The sequence below is a fragment of the Amphiura filiformis genome, chromosome 12, assembly GCF_039555335.1.
Source record: "Amphiura filiformis chromosome 12, Afil_fr2py, whole genome shotgun sequence".
NCBI classification, from domain to species: Eukaryota; Metazoa; Echinodermata; class Ophiuroidea; order Amphilepidida; family Amphiuridae; genus Amphiura; species Amphiura filiformis.
The window spans coordinates 50,212,050-50,227,859 of NC_092639.1; the positions used below are offsets into that span (position 1 = coordinate 50,212,050).

At 34.6% G+C, this 15,810-nt stretch overlaps 2 protein-coding genes across 2 annotated transcripts in view; both read right to left on the reverse strand.

Moving 5' to 3' along the window:
* Positions 1–239: 239 nt before the first annotated feature.
* Positions 240–5,241, reverse strand: LOC140166350 (uncharacterized). The gene is made up of 4 exons (XM_072189794.1): positions 5,132–5,241; positions 2,354–2,505; positions 1,275–1,601; positions 240–565 (listed from the first exon to the last, which is right to left on the reverse strand). The coding sequence occupies exons 1-4, from the start codon at positions 5,178–5,180 to the stop codon at positions 257–259; spliced, it is 837 nt and encodes a 278-aa protein (XP_072045895.1). The 5' UTR covers positions 5,181–5,241; the 3' UTR covers positions 240–256.
* Positions 5,242–12,765: 7,524 nt separating this feature from the next.
* LOC140166352 (uncharacterized) overlaps positions 12,766–15,810 on the reverse strand; it is an 86,437-nt gene continuing 83,392 nt past the window's right edge. Inside the window, exon 5 of the mRNA XM_072189796.1 lies at positions 12,766–13,360. Coding sequence (XP_072045897.1) covers positions 13,284–13,360 — 77 coding nt within the window. The 3' untranslated portion in view covers positions 12,766–13,283. The remainder of the gene's footprint in view (positions 13,361–15,810) is intronic.

Sequence of the window (15,810 nt, forward strand, 5' to 3'; positions counted from 1 at the left end):
ATTCTTATTTTACGAACGAAGCTGTCAATTGCCAAAATTTATTCTTAAACCACGTCAACTATTTAAATAGTAATACGAACAAACCGCCCTTCTCCGTGTGTGTATACACACCGCTGAATTAGGTTAGCGCGTGCGATTTGAATCTGCCACGAAATCCAACATGGCGTTTAATACTCTCAACTGGAGACGAGACACACTATAGTAGGCTTCTGAAATATAAATTAGTATTTGTAGGATTTTTTTAGAAGTACAGTATTTATATTAATTTGAGCAGCAGTGCTAAAAGAGTTGCAAAACTCAAAAACAAATTTGGTAAGATGCATGATGACTTATTATCATTTGGTTTTGGCGTCGTCGGTAATTCCTTTGTCGTCTTAACAAGAGGAGGCATATCTGTTGGGGAGTTTTCACCTACGTTGCATAGGTTATCATAACAACATTCTATGTTGTAACCGAACGATTCATAGTAATCCTCTTTGGTGCAGAGGCCGAGATAAGTATCAACAGTTGCACAGCCTCGCGTTATGGTTGCATTAGTGTCAGGGGATGATGGTATAGTTAATGTCTGGAATGAAAGATAAAATACAAATCCGTGTATGGTTACAAAGGAGTATTACTTAAACCTGGCTTCCAAGCTGCACACGTATAATTACATGATTTATGCCCCGATGACGATACGATATTAACAAAATATTGGATCTCCATTCGGATATTTTTAACATGATCACGGCTTCATCATGTGTTGCAACATCAACACGACAACAATTACCGTTTCATGGGAGATTTTAAATTAAGAAAACTTCGCACAGATTCTTAATAAACCATAAACAACCTCAATAAACACTGTGGCCATCAAAGCCACAGCTACAAGTCGTAAATATTCTCAGAAGGCAGAAATGTTAGAGAGATTGCGAAACGGGGTGCGTGGACCGTGCGTTTCAGTTTACGTCGTTCAAAACGGCGTTCTATATTGCTAGTCTCGGTTCCAAGCTGGATTCTGCTCATTCATCACAAAGGAGAACAATGCGGATGGAACAAAGACTAACATATGATCTGGTCAATAGAGGGCGACGCGCTTGAAATTTAACCGGTCATCGGGTCCTATGCCTACTTTACTGCAATACAGCATGCTTTTGATTTTGACTAAAAGACAAGGTTAACATGCTGCTTAAAATAAATCATATTTTAGTGCTTCCCAAATATTATGGTTGCCAAAAACATTTATTTAGGTAGTTTAAGTACACTACTACATTAATATATCATAACTGACTTACAATACAAGTTTCAGACGGGCACGGCAAGGCTATGTCAAAGGCACCTGTACCATCAAAATTATCTCTCCCACACGTGTTACTATCAACTGGCATTCCATCAGGTGTCAACTCTGCCTGACAATAATGACACTTGAAAACACCCGCATCTGCCTCTTCGAAGCTCCGGCTATTGCAGCCATCATCATCATCGCAGCAATAGCTGCAGACTTTAGTGCTTGGAATATTTTGGCAGCCCTGGAAATCACAATTGACACCTGAGCCTGTCGTACATCCTCTGTATATTGCCTCCAAGGTAAACGTATCTAGTGATTGTTTGGTAACATTTGCCTTTGGATTTGATAAATAAAAATCGTTTGTTTGCTTGTTAAAGGAAGTGTCCGGCAATCACATCAGTATGTCTTATATGTTAGAAAAATAATTATCAAGCACGAATCGCGTGGTTTTATTTAAAACAAACTCATATTAACCATAAAAACGAATAAAAACAGCAATCTCTCAACACGCGCCGAAACTTTCTAGAGCAATGACGTCATGGTTATTTGTGCTCATTTGTCGTCAAGCTTCATTGAATTATTAGGACGTCATTGCTCCAGACATTTTCGGCATTATTTAATAGCCTTATTGTGAGGCATCAGAACCAAATGTGTTGGATCTTTGGATCGACCGTCTATGCTGCTTTGATGCCTGTTATTAATGAACCAGCAACTAATTAATGAGTTAAACACTGTTAATGAGAATCAACGCTAAATTTATATTGGTCAATATCAATACGTACTAAGATTAATATGTTATCACAATTAACAATAGTCAATTGATTTCATAAATAATGAGGATCCACCAAGCATCGATGGTCAATGTGGCGGGAGTTTTAAACGTACGGGGCAACTGCCAGGCAATGACGTCACGAGTCAACTCATCTATTGCTGCCCAGAAAACAAAAGTTTGGAGCGATTGCCGAATAGGATGCAACTCAGGTTTAGAACAGTTTGCATTTTTTATCATGTGTTATGTAATCTTTTATATCAAACCATCATCTTTTTCATATTCTACTGTATACAAATGCAACCAGTTCTACTTACATAACAATGGCCATCACATTCAACCATTTCAACTTCCGATGATTGGAAGGGATCCATGCATCCTGATTGGCCTATAATTTGCTGGAAATTTAATCCAGGCTGAGTGAGGTTCTGGTAATGACATTCATGGCATTGGATTGCACTTCCACGACCTGCAGATTGTCAAAAACCCGAACAAATCAAACAAACAGATACAAAATCAAATTTCATATTATTATTTGACTGTTAATTGTACGTTTCAGGAACAGCCATAATATGTTTGAAAATTGTACCAAACAAATGGAAAAAAGCAAACTCTTTACATTACTGTTTTTAATGAGTTGACAATTTGAGGATATTCTCTCATGATGCTTAGGCACCCCGTCAAATGTGGTCTCATGGTGACTCTTTTTATCATACCATTGTGATGCAATTATTGTAATCAAGCATAATGATTAATATTTGCACAATCCTGCTTGGTATTCCTGGTGTGTTCTGCTTGTTTTTTATTCTTGTGTATTTTTGTTAATGTATAATATGTCACCCTGCATTAATTTGGGCATCTTGTCCAGATTTTGTCCTGGGTTTTTGTGTTCCTCCTTGTATTCTTGCATTGTTTATATTTTGTATTTTGCATTTCCTTAATAAAGGTTGATATAACAACATTTTTCATTTAAAGCATTATGCAAATGGCCCGTTAGCGCTATATGATCAAATAAGACGTTGTTCTTTAACATAGAATAATTATTTACACGACCTTCGCTGTGATATTGACGATACATCACAGCAGTATACGCTAAAATGAAATTGTTTCTAAAATGTATTTAGGATAAGAGTCATTTTAATTAAGAAATAAAGGGTAATGCATGATCCTTTACACGAAAATAATGTGTCCGAGGCAGTAAAAGCGTAAATAATGGGTGAGGCGCAGCCGAACCCATAATTTAAACGTTTTTACTGCCGAGGACACATTATTTGCGTGTAAACGATAATGCTGCACCCTTTATTTCTATTCTATTACCACAAAATAGTGTGATTTAAAGAGAAAATATCAAACATTTTGCCCAAATATTTCAAGTTGTTTACCTCAAGGTGGAGCGCATACGCGTAGCCAAAGCGTATGCACATTCCAATAACACAACCTAACATTCCATTCTCCCCTATAAGCAGGTATGCACATACAATAACACACCCTGACATTCCATTCTCCCCTACATAAGCAGGTGTGCTGTGCGCTCTGCTGTGCGCTGTGATGATAGAAGAACATAAAGTTCGTTGCCCTTGACACTTTATCGCTAATTAATGGTCTGTCACGTGACGCGTTTCAACAAATCACAGTGCGCGATTTTGAATAATGGGTCGTGGGGTAATAGAATGCTAATTATTACACAGCCTGATTAGTTTCAATGAAATAGTCTTTTTTTTTAAACCAAAACTTCCTATGTATAAAAGAATATATGAATATTAACTGCACATCATATTTATAGCGATTCGTGATACTCAATCGCGGTACAATCAATTTGGTTTAGAAGTCAGAGTATTCTATATTAATTTCATTTGAATTTAGTGAAAATGAAGACCGACAAAAGCATCGTTTTGTAAGTTATAAGCAACTGTACATAATGTAAACGTATTAGTAAAAATCGAATCGAGTGACAGATGAGATCATCCTTGTTATATCTTGTAGGGTGAGTGATATATTTTTCTTTGTATTGATTGATTGATAGGTGTTCATTTTAGGGACAGTTGTGCTTGCTTTTTTATTTTTGGCGTAAGGATGAATGGACACCTATATAATATAACTATCAACCGTTCCTTTTTATTACATTGACTGTAGAGAGCGAAGTCGTTACCGGCGCTAGACAAAACGCGCAAGGATACTCGCAGGTTATGTAGGGAAGTTTTGTCTGTTTCCGGATTTGATTTGTCTGGATCATCAGAAGAGGAGATAATATGATCATCTTCAAACGAATTTTTCTGTGGAAAAACTATATCCTAATATTATTAACAAATGTTGACTTTCAGATAGCAATTAATCTAGGAGGTTTTCAACAATAATCATTACAGTTTCACCATATGATTACGAACCATTCCAGGCATACTGAATCTGCGATTAAATTCCTTTTGGTTCTCGGATTCATTAACGCAGGTTGGTCCTGCCCGGCAACATTTTATATAAATTAGGTTTAAATGAAAGTCAACGACTGTTTGAATCTCAGTTACAATGCAGCGTGTCGCACTGTTTCTACATGGAGAGCAGTACGTCGTTCTGATATAAACAACAGTGTGTTAATTGTTTAGTTGAATAAAATCAGCAAAAGCAGTCCATCGACAATTTGTCATTATCAATTGAGAGAGTCATGAGAATATTTCTCCAAAATCTTGTATCCTCCACAAAAAAGTTTTTGTCACAGAAGAACTGCACGTGTTTACATTTAGAGAGTGTGAAGAGCGTATACACGGAAGTGGGGTTCTGATTGGCTGAATCAATCGTTTGACAATCATAGCAATAGACCGATAATCTGATTGGCCGATTATGCGTCCAATCGTTGGTCAGCGCAGATATAGGCGCCCTTGAAGTGAACACAAAGCTTCGCGTATGTCGCTCATAAACAGGGCGCTGCCGTTCTTCTCTGAAACCCAGTGTAGTCTTTTTTCAAAATTTAACCCTTAATTCCTCGCTGATGGGCCTGATACCAATATGAGTTAATATCTCCTTCCGCAATAGCTATCACACATGTTACGCTTTTAATAATCTCTCCATTATTATATATTATATTATTACTTGTTCATACTTACCGATAACCGCCGCGATAAGGCACATCATCGAAATCTGCTTTACATCCATTGTTTCAGATTTACAGAAATGTTAAAGACAGCAGCACTATTTCAGACCACTTTGATTCCATACGACGAACGTAATAATAGTCACTTTAATTACTTGTGCCCGAGGGACACTCATTAATATTTACCGGACGGGTGTTCGTGTTCAGTTGCAATGCCCTTTCATTGATTGTTGATTATTGATTGATTCTGTGATTGCTTGCTTGCTTGATTGATTGATTATGTGATTGATTGATTGATTGATTGATTGATTGATTGGTTAACTGAAATAATTGTTTTCAATTGTTTTATCCGTTGAATTCCACACAGTAATTATGTTCTCCAAGCAGAACAAACTTTTTACCCAATTGTCTGAAAACATGTATCATTCCAAACGTATTCCATAAGACGGTATTTATTGCCCAAATCAGTTCACTGTGGTTATGTTTTTCCTACACACTAAAAAATTAACTTGCGTGTAACCCCCGTGGACCTTTCAGCCAGCCATTATTAAAATAATTGAATTTGCATGTTTAGAATTGACCTTGAGGTAATTTATACAAGATTGTTCCTTTCATGTGTTTATTAACGGCTGAATTGATTATAATGGAAAAGTAAATAAAACAATTTGCGATAAAAAAAATGCAATTGTTAAGGTACGAGTTCGTATATAATTATTATTAATTTTGAAAGTTTGTGAATCCGGTGATAGGGTATCAGTACTTTTTTTTTACTTTTCACATCAATCAATCAATCAATCAGTCAATCAATCAATCAATCAATAAAAATAAAAATAAAAAAATAAAGAAAGAAAGAAAGGAATATTTATAAATAAATAAATAAATAAATAAATAAATAAATAAATAAATAAATAAATAATAAATGAATGATTAAATAAATAAATAAATAAATAAATAAATAAATAAATAAATAAATAAATAAATACATAAATAAATAAATAAATAAATAAATTATATAGTAAATAAAATGTAAATAAATCGTAAAATGAGACATTACTAAGTGAAATTGTTTTAAAATGCTAAATATATAAATTAAAACCCGTGGTCATCTAAAAATAACAATATTACTTAAAGTGTCTTAATGAATAGCATATGGTTCTAAGGTCTGTACGTATATAGTTACATACATTTCCTACAGAACATTTAGTTTTGCACAACGATAGTGTTCGTTGCGACAGTGAAAGTGGTCTTTTATGTGCGCCCTACACTGGACAGTCTTATATAAATTTACCCAATCAAGGAAAATGAGGTCAATGTCGACAACATATATAATGTATCGGTTACGGGGGTGGGGTATGAACGTTTGGATAGTATTTTTTAATTAAACTCCTTTTTCATTCACAAGGTTTCTAATTCGATACATTAAGTGCTCTGGTATGAACGTTTCACAAAAATACTATCGAAACGTTCATACTTAAAATAAGTGGTCGTAACCTACATTAACCCGTTTTGACTAGGAAAATGCATTTAATTATTTTACAACTTTGTTTGATTTTATACAGAACTAACAGAGGTATGTTCTTTGTTTATTCATCATTATAGTTGATATGATCAAAGTCAGAAAGTAGTAAATGGAAGTCATTAAATATTATTTTAAAAGAGAAAATCCAAAATAAAAATAAAATAATTAAATATTTAGCAATTCTCTACTTTGGACGCGGGTGGGAAACAGGAAACTAAGAATTAATTGTAAATGGTTTTATATAAAAGCTGAACAATTCGAAAATACAATATTTGGCTATTGTTACGAGCCGTAATGACTCAATGCCAAAGTCACCTTTTCCCAGTTCTCACACGAATCCACAACCACAACGCACTGTTTGATTAAGTTAACAATATCTGAATCTTTAATGAAAAGTAAAATGTGATTGATAATGATTCTATACATGAACAACAAATGCGTATACAGTATACTTCTTGTTGATAGCAAAGTTCTGTCGCACCCAATGTTCTAAACGACTGGTCCTTATCCTTATGCTAGAAGCACTGTTTAGCGAAGTCCACTGTACACTTGAATTATATGTTATATATTTATATATTATATCCTTTTGCGTATAAAATCGTCTCACAAAATTCCCAAAATGGTGCTGCTTTCACCAATCACTCAAATCCTCCGGGAAAACAGACTTTATTTTCTTTCATTGATCAACTTTATTGACATGACAGATGTTTTGTTAATTCCTTGGGGAGGAGGGCACTTTCGTGTACGGAAAATGTTCTTCTTTGCTGTATTAATAGCACACTATAGATATTTAGTAAACAATGATAAAAAGGAAGTATCCAGATACCTAGATGAATTAATAAACAGAGTATATTTAGAATAATATCTGAAGAAATCAATATCCGTTGTCAGAATGCTACAAAAAAAAAAGATTATCAGGAAAAAGGAATAAGTTTATATTAGTCTGATATTAGATAAGAACCTGTTGACCAATTGATGCGGATGACCTGTAACTATAATAAGGAAAATATACTCGGATGAATTAGTAAACAGAACATATAGTAATGTCAGAATAAATCTAGATCCCTTGTCAATACCAAGAAAGATAATCATCTGGAAATAAGAATACAAGTCTGATATTAAGTAAGATAATTCCCTGATATAATCTAATTGATGCGGATGACCAGCGAGGAAGGAACAAGACCTGATAAACAGCTTAATATCCATCCAGTAAACAGAGCTATGCTTATAAGGATTTTATGTGATGATTTTAATAACAAAATAATATGAATAAAAAAATATTTCAACCTAAATATTACACTGTTAAAAAGGTTTTTTTATAAGTTTAAACAACGCAGATTAATGGGTGAATTGAACAGCCAGTTGCTTAAACAACTTGTTTATTAAACAACTTGTTTAAAATAATCTTAAACAATATCGTAAGCAACTGACTGTTCAATTCACCCATTATCTAAGCTTATTAATTTTCGTATTCATTCATGTTCATATTCATATTTTATTTCCATAAAAACAAAACAATACAACAAGACATTAAAAATACAAACACGATATGGAGGAAAAGGCTAGAAGGCCAAAATACGGGATATCTACTTTATAGACATTTGACAATTTCTGCATTCTATATTATACACATGACACCTGGCAGCTATTGCGGATATGACGTCCATGCATTACCCTTTGACCTGATGTTGATTTATCAGATGTTTCCTCCAATAGATCAGAATGTCTCCGATGCTTCGTTTGATCGTCTTTGAACCTGCAATAGCTCGTACCCACGGTACCTCTTCAAACATCCTGTTCCTTCACACCAAACCAAATCAATGCCGATTAGATGCCCTACCTGTACATGATGGAATTTTTGATTTTTGTGAGCTAACTTAAGGAATTGGCCCTAAAGAAACAGTGTCTTAACAGAATACCACATGATACGCGTTTAAGGACTTCGACTGAATTATATGAATGAATCTTCAGTACCGATCGTGATATATATAAACATCTCAAAAAAGTAATTACCCCCCTTTAAATAATGGCCATTATTCAAAAACGGGCTATTGTATTACAAATCTGTAAAATGCGTTGGAAGCAGAATTTATTTTTGCACATTTTGACACCTCATTTATAGCAAGTGTCTATAGACGTCATAGCGTACCTACATTAAGATTAATATAACCCAAGATTTGAAAGTTGCAGTTAATTGTATTGATTTGTATTCAGTATAATGGAAGGAAATCTGTGCAATGATATCTGAGTGTCTTTGCTTTGTTGAAAGTGCAACTTTCAAATCTGGACCTCACTACATTAAATTGACCGGCCGGTGATTTATTGTTTTCCGGGCAATCGTATCAAATGAGGTGTCAAAATGCGCAAAAATTAATTCTGCTTCCACCGCATTTTACAGATTTGTAATACAATAGCCCGTTTTTTTAATAATGGCCAATATTTAAAGGGGGTAATTACTTATTTTGAGATGTTTAGTTATAGTAATCGTATGCAAAGTATGTCCAACTCTGTTGTACCTCAACATTCAGGGAACCTGTTTTATTTTAGCTATTATGTTTATAATCTAACCCTTTGATTATAAAAAAGAGACTAATTGATTAAATCTGGTACTAGGTCGTTAAGGTGATTTAATCTCCCTCAGGAGCGGTTAGATATCGAGTTCTGATTTTGAGTTCTCAAGGGAAAATGAAATTTAATCATTGGATGTATTAAGATGGAGCAGGGCGAGGAATTTGACAAAATTGTTTGCACTTTACGGGTGCATTGCGTTTTCCTTTTATTTTCCAAATAATCAGTATTATTTGTGGGCTTCAACACCATGCACGCTTTCGGATCTGATTAAAATAGATCCGAAACATCGATTAAGATCTAGTACATGTACATCAAATCAATGAGAGATATTTTGCCAAGACCCACCACTGCATCCATGTTCTTCTGATGCTTAAGTGATACTTAGTCCTTCTAGTAATAGACATCACATACAGACTAAATGGTATTGGAAGAAATGATATTGGAACAAATGGCAATAAACTTTCATTTTGTTTCTCGGGATTTATGAAAAGATGGGACCAGATTTGGAATAATTTGAATCTGAATTTAAGTGAAAATGTTAAACCGTTACCAGGTTACCACATAACTATTGAAATAGCATGTGGCCAATTTACACTTATTAGTACCAATGTGTTCCAATATTGACAAAATGAGAAGACAAACAACAAAACAAAATAACGAAATTGCACTCTCATCTGATTCGACTTTATTCTCATGATCTTCAGAATTATTATTTGTCACCAAGCAAAAATACATTGTCGCGATACAAGTAGCACAAAGTGGCCAGGTGTATATAAAATTCAATGTCTCACCAACATCACCAACAAACTGGATGAAAATAGTTTTGAAAAGCTGATTATTTCACATTGGGTTAAATTATATAGGAACAAATCACCCGTTTTCATTTGGTTCCTACATTGCCCAGTACTCTATACATCGAAATGTAAAAGATATGTGCTTTGTTCTTATTCACCACCTAGGGTACAAGCATTGCAATTAATTTTGTTTTATGGTCAAATTGTTGTTTCTTTACGGTTAGCATCACAGCATAAAGACGAATGCTTCCTGTTCCAGTTACACGTTCTCTAGTGGCATATAGTGGCGTATATTATATATATATATTATTTCAATTATTTACACAAAATACAAATAATTCAGCTGCTCATTCAACGAATCAATATTATATCTGCTGATAATGTACTAATTCGCCGTAGAAGTGATGTAATAATCAGATAAACTACCATAGCAATAGGGTAAAACATATTTAAATATATCGCACTTCTTCACTAGTACGTTCATGCTGATCACTCGCACCTGTAAGATTAGAATCTTTGAAAAGAGCGGTATTCAATCTATGATTGCAGACATGCACAGATGATGGGTGCAACTTGCTTGTAGTAGAGCGCGATATATTCAAAAATGGTTTTACCCTATTGCTATGGTATTAATCCGATTAGTACATCACTTCTACAGCGAATAAGCTAAGCACAGGCGGGATATTTGAATCTCTCTAAGCTGCAATCCAGGCAAATTGAAAGATTTTGAAATGTAATCCATCTGGCAACACATTACCTGATCAGGAAATATCGATCCCACAATGCATTGGACTTACTCAATTCAAATTTCTTCAAAAAACTTAAAATAGGCCGTTTATAAAATTATTTGTTATTAATGTTTTTTACAGAAAATAATTAGGAACGCTGAAGCAACGGTGTTATTGTGAAAACAAGAATGATAGTCTTTGTTACACTCTTGTTCCGGCAGTTAACAGTCGCCAAGTATAAGAAGAAAAGTTTAAGATTAATGTTCAAAGGCGTGATTTTGCGCTTAATCTGCAAAGTTTAACGTATGTTAAAAAACTGTCAAACTCGAGCGTATAAAGGTGGTTATTTTTTGTTACGTTAAAAGGCGTTAAACTGTGTAATGTTTAGTGGAATTGTACTTTACCTGTTTAACGATACATCTCGCGCCACGGAATTTTAACCAATTATTGTTTAAAATGACAAAAGCAAATGGCGGCCACGAGTGAATGCTGGTCGTGCTGCTTATGGTCTTCTGAAACTTCGTTCAAATAGGTAGGTTTGAGTCAATCAGGTTGCACCAAACTCGAGATTCGTTTGATAAGTTATGCATAGACATCGTTGAGACATATAAAGGATGGATATTGATGCGTTCATTTGCTAGATTTAACAACGTCATTGGGATTGACATTCTAGCGATACTGTACTGTACTGTTCTACGTGCACGGTACATGTATATCACCAATGTGTGTATCGCGATGTTCAGTTTTGGGCATGACGCACAATAGCTTACAATGTAGACGAGATGCATTGAAGTATCGGTATGCTGGAGACCGTATCGAGTGTGTGAATTTATTAGCGTTGATGTATTGTATTTTAGCATTGTATCGTAATGCATGCGAGAGAAAAGGCTTACTAGATTTTAATTTTTTACTCGGATACATTGCCCGGATACATAGCGGGTTGAACTGATAAAAAAACAAACTTTATGCATGAAATTGTATTTTTGAACGAATCTCACAGTTGACCAAGATCTGATGACTTCAAATCTATCATGAATTATGTTTCAGTATAAAATTTTTTTAAAAAGAAAGAAAGAAAGTCCCAATCATAATTAAATCCAATACAACCATTGATTAAGCAGTTGTATTTCTTAAACAATCCTTAGATAAAATAGACCATATAAATCATTATCTGTTTAGAGTTATTAAGCAAATATTGATTAAAAGACCTTAAACAACCTAGTTGGTTAAGCACTTAAACTTGAAGCTGGTTAAAGTGCTATATGCATTTATTGGTTAAAAGTTTTAACCAACTATTGATTTGAGCCTTAAACAACAAGAAAATTAAGGGCCCTTAACCAATATTTTGACGAGAGGACCACGTAACTAACACGAGTTTAAGATTGATTAAGATTGTTTAAGACTTTTTTAATTGGCGAAATAAGAGTGTAATGAAATTTGAGAAAATTTATTAATTAATTGTTTTGATTAATATATAAACCTCACAGCAACTAATTAAAAACTCACAGCAGATATGCCTAGTATAATGTTATTAAACTAATATCCAAAACAAGACTCATGACCAAAAGAGTGTCATCAAAGAAAAGTATCTGAGGCTGTCGAATTCAACAAACATGCACAAGGACCAGATGAGGAAATGTATTACCAGATTTGCACATTTTCTACACTGGGAAATTACCCAGACTGGTATTTTCCTTCTCCATATTATTCTTTTTGTGTCAATTTGCAAGTGATATGATGAGCAGCGTCGTATGAAAGTTTCGATATGTCTAAATAGACGAATTATGTACAATGTAAAAGCAAACACGCAACGTTTTACAGGAAAGGTTTAAATGTCGGGTTTTATATAAAGGGTATAAGAAGGTTTTGATAACATTCATAAAACAGTTTTGAAACCGTGAAGCAAAATGTTTTCAGAGAATGTTATTTAACTGTTGGACAACATATTTTGCAAAACTGTATGCCCAAAATACTTTGCAAAAACGATTTAAAACGTTTTCAGGTTTTTTATACAAATAGCACGAACGTGTGAAGAAGGTCTCAAACAAATAATGAAGATACTGGTACGATGATGAAAGTGCATAAGTCGGGAAATATCTGCATCGCAATGTTTTGTTTTGATTTTTGGAAGTTGACCTTAAAATTTACGACTTCGTGACGTTATCAGTCGAAATCCACAAAAGATATATCAAAATATATGGTTTTATTTTTTTCTGGGGCTTTTTGAGCATGAATGTAAAATAGCTTCAACAATGGTTCGCTGGTAAATAGTAAAAACAGCCTTGGTCTAAAAAAGGGCGAGATAGTCCTTCGAGAAGGCCCTTTAGCTCGATAAGCCTCGGCGTCAGGTTCGAGAGTTGAATAACATGATGATCTTTCTCTACCGACTATTACAAACATCATATATCCACATATTCGTTATGAATTCATATTGGCGGTATTCATTTTTGATCTACTTTTTCAGGAATCCTGTTTGTTGCTTTTTCCGAAGAAAATTTGAAAAATCGTAAGGTGGGGGATCCCCCGAAGGTGCTCCTGATGGTGGTTCCATGTTCATTGCATCATTTGCGATGATTGGCGTATGAGGTGGTTCAATTGGCTTGGAATCGTCACAGTGCTTGGCTGCCTAACTGCAGGATGAAGAGGAAGAACACAAAATTGTATTCTAAAGTCTGCACAAAAAGTAACTCAGCTGCACGACTTTTACAGAAAAATACCCGAATTTAAAAGTTGCAGTTTACAGCGATCAATGGTTATAATGCCAGCACTGTAACACGTAAAGCCCGCCATTATCTGCGCGCTTACTTCAAATCAATACAAATAACTGCCACTTTTAAATTGGGGGTATTTATTCTTTCAAAACACTGCTGTATTGTCAATATTGATATAAAATTGGATGGTTTGAACCCAATGCACACATTTATTGGTCGAGCTATGAATTTTAAAATATTGGACGAGACGTAGTCGAGTGCAATATTTTAAAACTCATAGCGAGACCAATAAATTTTGCATTGGGTGAAAAACCATCCAATTTTATCATTATTATGTTTTCAGAATCTTTATTAAAAATACAAAATTCAATTTTTTTTTTCGTTTTTTTTTTTTGGGGGAGGGGTCAAAATCGACTGATCTTACATGCCTAGAGCAAAAAAAAATTGAATTTGAATTTTTTTTCGGCCTATTTCCGGACTTTTTTGGCCCTACTTCCGGAATTCCATAAGTTTCCGTAACATTTACATCAATGGGGATCCATTTCACCAAAATTTATGACGATTCGTAGCGCTTCGTAAGTCTCAAAATCCATCGTAACTTTATAACGTATTGTAAAATACATTTCACTAAAATTATTTACTAATAAATCTGCACTTCCCAGAGATTGCCTACCAACACTAGGGGGAAAAAAATTGGAAAAAATCCCTATGTCTCATGAAGTTACGTACTTGTTCCGAGTCGTTCGTAAGTTGCGAAATGATATAATTGAATAATGAGGGTTAAAAATATGGCGTAATAAAGTGTTTATAATGATATTTGATAGGCAATAAACTGATAAGTAAGCATAACTTAAGCTACAAAAAACAGAGTGCAAGCCTGCAGCCAGTGCAAGAGCCAAGGCATCAGTGCACTTGGGTGGACTATATTTGCCGATTTCATAAGCTTATCTAAAACCCTACCGTGTCTGTGCTAACATCATTCACACCTTCAGAGTCTTAAATTAGTTCAAAAACTGATATTTGGCACTTGGCAGGTATAAATCCTCTGGTTTGGTCAGAAAATTTGATAATCTTTGATGTCCGAGCGTGTGAGATTGCCGAATTCTGCAGCTTTTACGTAGTGGTTTAGCACCGGTTTTTACTAGTTTTTTTGTACTTTCCACAGCTATTTCAACAAACCACATTAATTTCTTCATTTCTTACCAGCTGAAACATGCATTTAGTACACCACAACGTTGATTTTCAAGCCTAGAATCATGAAATTAAACATCTCTTTCCGCGTCCGTAGAAAATCAAATTCTCCCGGTTTGACAGCAAAATAAACAAAATCAAGTTCATGAATGAATAGTCTCATTCAGTGCATTTATGTCCGCTAGTCTCACATACGGTCGTTGCTGTTTGCAATACGTTAAAATTGGCGGCAAAATCGGCGATTTTAAAAATCACGGGGGATTGGGATCCAGGTGGCGCTAAAATTGGATTCGAAATGTATCCAATATGCTATTTTTTTGACGTTTTAAACTGTGTGGAGAGGTATAGAAAGCAAGATTCTGAAAACATAATAATGAACAAAATTGGACAAATGGGGTATCAAAATACGCGTAAATAAATCATTCTTTTTATGTTGAAATATTGTGAAAACATTTATTAGTTCTAAATCTATAGGCATATTTATAACAGCTGCGTTCCTTTTTGTGCAGACTTTACACTGCATGGATTATATCATATTATGCTTTGCGAATGAAAGCAATAAGAAAAGGAGCAAAGGAAAAGTATTGGAAACACGGTGATTAAAATTAATACAAAGTACAGTCTGCCGGTTGCGAAAGCCTTAATCGGCCACACAACGGTCTAGATGAATGCGAATACGTTTTGTACACATACCTGTTCAATTTGAACCAGAAACAGTAGCTAAAACAACGCTCAGAATTCACTTTTTTTGTTAAATTCCGCCCTTCCAGATTTCAGACGTAAGTTGAGAAGTTCACAGAAAATTGCATGACGATACGATATTGCGAACGAAACAGAAGCACATTTTACAATCGCTATGGAAAATCTTGACCCACTAAAATTCGGTCTTCATCGGCGACACTGCGAGCGACATGCATGCCAATACATTTTGTACACAAACCTGTTAAATTCGGGCATAGAAACAAGGGCAAAAACAACGCTCGAAGGTCCCTTTTTTAAAATTCTACTCCTCCAGATTTCAGATTTAGGTTGAGACATGTTTTCTAGAAATTCACATAAAATTGCGTGACGATAGGTTTGTGTGATCGAAACAGAGGCATTTTTTACTATCGCTATGGAATATCTCGACCCAGTAATATTCGAACACACGAAGTAAATTTCTAGGGGTTGCGTTAGAC

Bases quoted from the DNA above. Each gene is read 5' to 3' on its own strand.
- LOC140166350 (XM_072189794.1), bottom strand. From the start codon at position 5,180: ATGGATGTAAAGCAGATTTCGATGATGTGCCTTATCGCGGCGGTTATC. The intron at 2,506-5,131 runs GTAAGTATGAAC...GACAATCTGCAG, and splicing joins CCTTATCGCGGCGGTTATCG to GTCGTGGAAGTGCAATCCAA. The intron at 566-1,274 runs GTAAGTCAGTTA...CTTTCATTCCAG, and splicing joins GCCCGTCTGAAACTTGTATT to ACATTAACTATACCATCATC.